We start from the raw sequence: 8348 nt of genomic DNA on the forward strand, positions 1-8348 counted from the left end.
CTCAGGGAGAACTCCAGCCTGCCCAGCACTTGGCCCAGCCAGGACAATTCGCAGAGCACGAGGAACAGCACCACTCCTTCACAGACATCAAAGCAACTTGTTTTCCAACAGGGAATGAATCATGTCTAAGTTCAATTAAACATCTTTAGGGGAAAACTTATGATTAAACACAGAATCAACACCATATCCAGAGACTGTTGATGGACACCACATATTTATTCAGGCTTCTGGGACTCTTTTAATGTTTAATTTTGCCTTGATGACCATTTTGTGTCTAGAACGTGAATTACTGACAAATTAAGTGGAATCTTCCCTCACTTTTCATATCCTTCCAGGATTCTGCACTTTTCTGAAGCAATGTCTTTCCTGTCAAACTCTGTAAACAAAGTAATATTTGCTGGCCAGCATGGCCTTGGATTCTGAGAAAAATTCTTTCCTGCACGTGATTATGGACAATTATCCTGAGGAACTTTTGGAATCTCTTTCAAAATGCTCTAATTACTTTTTGTGACACTTTTGCTCAGCTTTCCTAACTCACTTTGACATACAACTCAGGAGTCAGTGCTGTTGCAAAAGGCCTTTCAAGAATTCTCCTGGTATGCCACCATATTACGTGTTTAATTTATGGAGAAATAAATAGACGAAGTTCATTTAAAAACATTTAGTACTTTAGCACTATGCACACAAATGTCACTGAACTCCATAGGAGATAAAATTATGTTCCTGCCAGGACAGCATCCTATAATTCATCAAAACAACCACCATGACTTGCAGAGTAAGTGTGAGAGATCTGAGTAACTTAAAAAAAAATCTCTGCTGAATCTCCCCCTGGCAAGCTCAGACACAGCACACACCTCCTCGGTGCAGGATGGAGCTTTTTAAGATCGCTGCTTGAAGGCTTTTCATATTAATATGTAGATTCCAAACAGCAAATTCAGCTGGGAATCTATAGCAGAAGCAAAGCTCTTTCTAGTTCATGGAAACATATTCCTCTTCTTACTGGAATAAATTCAGAAAGGGGAAAAAAGCCCTATAAAACCCAAACCGCAAGACAGTCTTTTGCCAGGCTGCACAATCTTTCAGTTCTACAGTGCTTGGTGCTGTGAAGCATCCTACACATCAGCAACCTTAAGGCACTCCTAACTCTACTGCTTCAAGCCACGTAGAAGACTGCTTAATCAGTCACCAGACACTTTTGTTTCAAGCAGAATTCTAACATGCAAGAGTTTCTTCAAGAAACACAGACACTGAGCTAGCAGTACAGTGAAATGAGGCACTTTCAGAACACATCGTTCCTTCCAGAACAGCTCCTCAGCTGACTGGGAATCCTGGCAGCCCCCACTCATCCTGGAGCCAGACACGGCTTCTCACGACATCTTGTGGCAGCAGGACCAGCTGACAGGACTTTTGTCTTCAAAAAAGTAATTCAAGATTGCAACAATGATATTGCAGAAGATCAAACACAAAACAAAAAGCACCAACTTATAATCAATTAATCTGAACAGAGTAGCAACAATTTTCAAAACAGGAAAATTCCCCATAAAAATGAAGACACAAAGCATAAAACAATAGGAGCATTATTTTAAAGTAATAAAGTGAGAAAATTGAAACAATCTAATGAAATTTGATGCAAAATAATGAAGCGTATATGAGCTTCAGATGTACAACCATAATAATACAAATATATATTATTAACATTCAACATATTCTAACTAGAAGATTAGAATTTTCTTTGCACTTTGTTGCTTCCAGGAAGAGATTGGTAGAGAAGGGAAAAGCTTCATTGTCCAGAAATACAAGGACAAGCTGACTCAATTAGGCTAATTTATTCTGTTATTTATCTTGCATGCAACTGGATAAACAGCAAAATAGCTCATCTTATTTCCATTTGTTTTCAAATTATGTTTTGAGAAAATATGTCTTTTAATTACACCTCAAAAAATAAAAATTATGGTTCAATACTATTCTACTGCAAACACATCAGTCCCAGAAGAATTAATAGATGGCCCACATTGAAAAGGAAGTCAGAAATAGCTCTAATTAAATAAATTAAACCAAACAAAATTATTTAATATATAGTCTTGATTTCACAAATATCCTCATCAAGGCACACAAAAAAGATGTGTTCTCAGTCATTAACTGAGTAAAACTTAATTCACACTGTTTTTTGATGGAATGTTTTGATGGAGTGTTTTCTGATGAGCCTGAAATCCTGACTCATATAGCTTCTGGAACAGCGGCAATTTTTCTTGTCAGGGCAGAAACAATTAGCTTTGCCTAGACCAGGGCCAGGGACACCTCACCTGTGCTGCCCCTCGGGTGCTCCACACTCAAACTTCATCAACTTCATCCTCCTGCTGAAGGAAACATCACCTCACATCTGAACTCACCAGTTTGACTCGGTATGCATGTATGTATGTATATATGTATGTATGTATGTATCTATCTATCTATCTATCCTTCTGTGAAGAACCCAAACAGACACTCAAATGGCCTCCAGGTAGAAAGGTGAAAGCTAAAGCAACTTTGGAGAATAATATTACCTCAGTGAAGTGAAGCACATCTTTGTCTCAGAAAACAGATTGGGAAGCAGAGCGGCAGGAAGGTCATCCTCAAAAATTGTGGAACCCTGACACAATAACTGATCTCTCCTGCTTTCTCAAGAAAAGGAGTTTCTCAAGACCAGCAAACTTTCTTGTCATGTAACTCTGTCCTCCACTGGCAGGGGTGCAATATACTTCATATCTTTGTGCAGTTACACAGTCTTAATGTACAAATACTATCATTTCATGGATTCAAAACCACAATGTTTTGAAGCCCAGGACACTTCTCCACCAACTTTTTGAAAAACACCTTACTTACAGCAGTAAGGCCCGAGACTTACCTGAAAGTACCAAATTTACCTGAAAGCTTCAGCTAGGAGCAGAAACCTGAGAGCACAAAGAAAAATGCACACCCTAATTTGTCTTTATTTATATGCTCTGGCATAAGGTACAACCTGTGCTTTACAAACTCAAATAGACAAGTTTATGAGCAGGTCAGTCCCTGTGGACTGCATTACTTTGACTAAGATTGTCTTTCCTTTAGAGATGAAACCATGTACAAACCATGTCAATTTTAGTAGTTCTCAGTTTTTTCCTTCAAATGAAGCCTAATGTGGTAAGATGCAGAAGATGAGGTGCTGAGTATTATCTTAAACAGCTTCAGTATTTTTAATTGCCTGTGTAGAAAGGATCGTCAACATCAACAGTAGTTGTGCCTGCACCAACCTGAACCGGAACTTGTTTCCTGCACAGGGCAGTGAAGTAACCTAACACACAGACCACCTTGGAATGAGCCTGCAGTGAGACACTGCTAACAGGATTATTCTTTCAGTCACTGAAAACAAATGTCTCTAATTTTCTAATCTTTTTTTTCTAATCTAATCTTGTCTCTAATAATCTAATCTTTTACACTCCATTTATTTACCCTGCAATACCAAGACTCAAATACTGTGAATAGAAATCTTATTTGCAGCCATTGCTGCCTAAGAGTGGCATATAAATCTTGCACTAGTCAGAGAGAGAGACTGAAGCTGTCACTGCTTTAATTTCTAACAGCCTCCCTTCCATCAAGGCATATCTAAGTTTCCACTCATATTTTTTGCTGCTGGATTTTTTATTCTGAATACAATTCCATAAAAGTAGCTAATTATGATGAACAAGTACTTAGAAACGCTAACACAGAGCTTGAACTTTCATGGAAGTGTTTATAATTGTAATGAAGTAGCTTGTCCAAGAAGCATGCGAAATTCTGTCTTCTCAAGACAACCTAATCACAATGCACCAGCATGTCAGAAAGCTGAAGAAGTCCCCAGAGAACTTTCAAGGACTTGATTCAGCTCCTTTTACCAAGCACTAGGTTCAGCAGATCCAATTTCAATCGGGAAGGCAACAATCAAACTACGTTCAATTTCCCTTATATGAACTTCTGAGATTCTAAGAGTTCACGTGACATATCATGTTTTTAAATCCCACTGTGATTGGTATCTCTCAAAACAGAAAATATCACTTTAAAACATACTCTTTACAGACCTATTCATATAAGCAGCAAAGAACAGTGATTGTTGTGACAACATTATTACCACCTTCATCTCACTTGAGAATGACTTTTTGAGAAGTACTGACAGTACTTACAATAAAAAATAATTTTAAACCTCATTTTTATAAGGAAGGTCACCTTGAAGATCACTTCTTACATACTGAAGACTTTCACATTTGCTTCACTATCAATAAACAATTTCTGTCCTGTAATCCAAAGAAATTCACACCAGAATAAAGAGCATTAACCAAATACCTTTCAGAATCCAGGTAAGAACAGAACAAGACTGAAAATCCAGTCAAAGGGAAAGAATATTCATTCCTTTCATCTTAAAAGAGACTAAAACAAAGGATGTGACCAAGAGTCTGAATACAGCAACAAACCATTTTCATATTGCCGCTTTATTTAAAAGAAAGTGACTTTAGAGTTTTTGGTAACATTTTTTATACAAAACTGATACAATGAAAAATAACTTCAGCAGTGTCCTAGAGCAGATTACAGACTGTAAACTCATCATCAAATGTACTATATTGGAAAAGGTAACTTTGTTCAAAGCTTATTTGCAGACCAGCACCAAGTGATCCCAAAAGTCAAGTTTTACTCTACATTGCCAAAAAACCTCAAACCCACACTTCCTAAGGAGTTGTTCAATCTCACTCATCTTCCAATTTACAGTAACAGTTGTGATTAACTGTATGCAAGATACAATTCAAAATTTCCCACAACTTCCTACTTCAGTGAGTAAAAATCAACTTTTGCACACCTTTGAAAGTCTATAAGGAGTCATGGACTACAAGGTATTTGCACAAAACCTTCGTAATTTTCACTTGCATGGAACTCCAAAGTCCATGACGAAATTCCAAAGCCCTGTAACAGTTCTTTTTAAATTATTTTGTTTCAGCAGGTCAATCTCATTGATCTTGGGATCACATTTTTTTAAACCAATGTCTGCAGTACATCAAAATTCCATCACATCAACAAGCAGTATGAACAAGATCTAGTGGGGAAGGAGAAAAACCAAAACACAAGCCACACAATCCTGAAATTCTTTTACTATTCTTATCACATGCTCGGTAGAAAGCAAGGCTCCTCCCAAAACTCTTCTGCTTCTATTTTTAAGTTGTCTGAAATCTAACTTCTCAAATAGAAAACCTATTTTGGGAAGAAACTTTCTCAGTATAAATTCAGTTCCTCAAACAGCTTTTGGGGGTAACTTGGCTTCATGCAACTCTTACAGGCACAGGGAAGATACTGCCCTCAAATATTAAGGCTGTAGAGAGCTACCAGATGGGATAAAATACTAATACTCAAACTGTGAGATAACTGTACTGTAATTCTTGTATTTGCTCTTCTCTTGCAATCACAATTATCCTTTGTAGAAGACAGCAGAGGTCTGCTGTGGGCTCTCTGCTCAGCTGCTTCTCACTTTGTGATTCCTGAACTCAATCTGATTTGTTTTATTATGACTGTTCATGTAAATGTTCTAGGAACAGCACCAGCAAAAAGGGATGCTAGCCCAGTAACCCCAGAAAATCTGCAACTTAAAAGTTTTCCCTAGAAATTGAAAAATTTCCCTGGACATTCCACTTTCTTTTCAAGCTCTTCTGCCTTTATCTGTGAAACATCCATGAATCATCCTTTATCACTGCTCACCACCTTGTGATACCAATGTAAACAAAACCCAGTAGAATAATCAAGTTTTGCCAGAGAAAAAAAAAGCACCATAATGTTACATTTTTGCTCATTTCAGTAAGTTATAGCAGCATTTCGAGACCAAAGCCTCAGCTTTCTAATGCTTAAAGCCTTGCTCGCAGGTTCTCTGCAATGCTTTGGATCCTGGTATTAAAACAGAAGAGGTATTGAACATGGGATGTGCTCACAGGAATGTGGATAGGAGTTTCTGTGGATCGTGTGCAATAGACCTGCTTTGTGCCTGGGGACATTTACAATGCAGATTTGGTTCTCTTGTGAAGCTGAGGAGTCACTGGCACTGAACAGTTTTGCCATAGCCACCTCTTCCAGCATCATAGTCTTGCCGATACTCATCTCGGACCTAAGGAAGGAGGGAGAAAGGGGAGCCCAGAAAAGACAAGGAAAAACAATTTCTCAATAATTGTTACGCCATCAGAATACAGTCATATTGACAACACAACACTAAGTGGCCACATGGAGCTGACTGACCAACCAGAAGGTGAAGTGCATCATGCAGAAACCCAAAACAGCATAAACCAACCTCCTCTTTCCTTCTGTCTGGGGACTCTCTAATCAACACAGCACAAGCAAGGATGGCCAGCCTTGGGCTTTGGCGGTACAAGCCACTCCCACCTGCTCCACTTGGGGTAAGCCTCCTGCTGTCCTGTGTGCTCCTGACAGCCCCTTACATTTTCTGGGCTTATTTAAAAGCATTACCTCCCCAGGCAGCCAAGAGCTGTTTCTGCAAGTACTTTTAGTGAAATTTGGTCTTCCATTGCTACCTTCAACAATGACTCCTAAGCTGCTATTTTTGAAATTGTTCTGTGTTCCTTCAAAACCAAGAAATTTGGCAAAGTCACCATTCCCTTAAAATCCCAGGCTGTATGACAACCTACCTGTCCCCCTGATCTTCCACGGCCATACTGCCTACCCTCCTTAAATCCTGCATCCCAGTCTGTCCTTATGATCCTGTCATCAAGTCTGGTCCCATTGATGTATCGCATTGCATTTTCAGCATCTCCTCTGGCATAATACCTTAGGAATAAGTTAATGAAAAAATGGACTTCTATTTTCACCACATGGGAAAAAGAACAATATCAAATGGGCTACAAAACCAAGTCTTTGCTTGAACCACCTTTATGAAGCTACACTTGCTAAGAAAACTGCTAGTAAAAGGGAGGAACATGCAGCAATTCAAGCATTAAAAATACAGACACTGGATTAAGTTTGTCAATCATGCTGACATGTAACAGAACAAAGCTCTACTACTACCAAGTGGGAAGCCCCAGGCATGCTCCATTCTTGCTGCAAACTTTCACATTTCTGATGAGTTTACTGGAACCAGTAACAGAATGATCCTCAGAAACGTGCACAAAACGAAGTCACACGTTAGGGATGAAAGAAGCCAACATAAACTTTACATGTGTATTCGTATGAAAAGAGAGACCTTTTTTATCCTGGTATGGTGCATACGAATTTAATGCAGAGGTCAAATACCTAAAAGATATCTGGGTTAAAGTATCAAATTGAAAGCAATCTGCTTACCCTGCTCGACATGCAATGTATATTCTAGAATCACGGTTGGAAAAGTCCTGTAAGACCATCATGTCCAACCGTGAGCCCAGCATTGCTCTCTCTCGCCACGGTCTCCCACAGACGCTTTAGCAAAGGATTAATTTTATCCTCGGAGAACCCCCCTGTGACTCAGAGCCAGCAATACAGAGCAGTTCACCCACACCCTGACCGCTCCTGTCGCCTCGCACAAGGATACTCCACGAAGCAGAAGCCGCAGGCAGTTTTCTTCACTTTGTCCAGCCCCATGATGACCTTCTTGATATCGCCGCTTTTGCCGAAGAGCTCGTGGATCTGTTCCTCCGTGGTGTAGAAGGAGAGGTTCCCAACGTACAGTGTGCAGCTCTTCCGCAGCAGCCGCTCCTGGTCGTACCGCGTCCCCTGGGCCGCAAGGACACAGCGTTACCTCACGGCCCGGCCCGGCCCGGCCCGGCCGGACTGCGCGGCGCCCGCCCCCGGCTCACCCGGAAATGCTGGTCCCGGTACTGGCTGAGTTCGGCGTAGGAATCGCTGCGCAGGATGCTTAGAGTCCCGCCGGAGCTCATGGCGGCGCTGCCCGGCCCGGCCCGGCCGAGGCCGGCAAGGCACGCAAGGCAAGGCAAGACAAGAGAGGCAAGGCACGGCACAGGACAGGACGAACGGCCACCACCCAACCCAACCGCCCCTCTGCGCCTTCCCGCGCCCCGCACATGCGCCCCGCGGCCGCCGGGCGCGCAGCCAATGGCGAGCCGGTACGCGGCTCTCGCGAGCGCGGCGGAAGTGGGGGGGTGGTGTGCAGCACCTGTCGCGAGAGCTGCGGGGCTCCCCGCTTGTGGGGGCGCTAGGGCGCGTGGTCTCGCGAGAGCAGCGGCCATGGCGCTGCTGCGGGCTCTGCTGCTGTTGCTCTCCAGCCCGCGGCTCGTGGAGCGGCTGTCGGAGTCGCGGCCCATCCGCGCCGCCGCCCGGCTCACCGCCACCGCCCTCACCCGCGGCCAGCGCGACCTGGCCCCGCGCCTGCTTCGCCT

At 42.2% G+C, this 8348-nt stretch overlaps 1 protein-coding gene across 3 annotated transcripts; it reads right to left on the reverse strand.

Annotated features, from left to right (window-relative positions):
• Positions 1–4450: 4450 nt before the first annotated feature.
• LOC107209014 (nuclear cap-binding protein subunit 2) lies at positions 4451–8089 on the reverse strand. 3 transcript variants are annotated; one of them, XM_015638273.2, is made up of 4 exons: positions 7809–8045; positions 7544–7725; positions 6669–6807; positions 4451–6133 (listed from the first exon to the last, which is right to left on the reverse strand). In XM_015638273.2, exons 1-4 carry the CDS (start codon positions 7887–7889, stop codon positions 6062–6064), a joined length of 474 nt encoding a protein of 157 aa, XP_015493759.1. In that variant the 5' UTR covers positions 7890–8045; the 3' UTR covers positions 4451–6061. The 3 variants fall into 3 exon arrangements, with proteins under 3 accessions (XP_015493759.1, XP_015493758.1, XP_015493760.2); XM_015638274.3 differs by lacking the exon at positions 4451–6133 and adding an exon at positions 7220–7269 and having other exon boundaries at positions 6705–6807; positions 7809–8089; XM_015638272.3 differs by having other exon boundaries at positions 6051–6807; positions 7809–8048.
• Between the last annotated feature and the right edge of the window lie 259 nt (positions 8090–8348).

This window comes from Parus major, chromosome 9, assembly GCF_001522545.3.
Source record: "Parus major isolate Abel chromosome 9, Parus_major1.1, whole genome shotgun sequence".
Lineage (NCBI taxonomy): Eukaryota > Metazoa > Chordata > Aves > Passeriformes > Paridae > Parus > Parus major.

Coding starts and splice junctions, on each gene's coding strand:
- LOC107209014 (XM_015638272.3), bottom strand. CDS start 7,889: ATGAGCTCCGGCGGGACTCTAAGCATCCTGCGCAGCGATTCCTACGCC. Junction 7,726..7,808: donor ACCGGGACCAGCATTTCCGG/GTGAGCCGGGGG, acceptor CTTGCGGCCCAG/GGGACGCGGTACGACCAGGA. Junction 6,808..7,543: donor TGCGGCTTCTGCTTCGTGGA/GTATCCTTGTGC, acceptor CTTATTCCTAAG/GTATTATGCCAGAGGAGATG.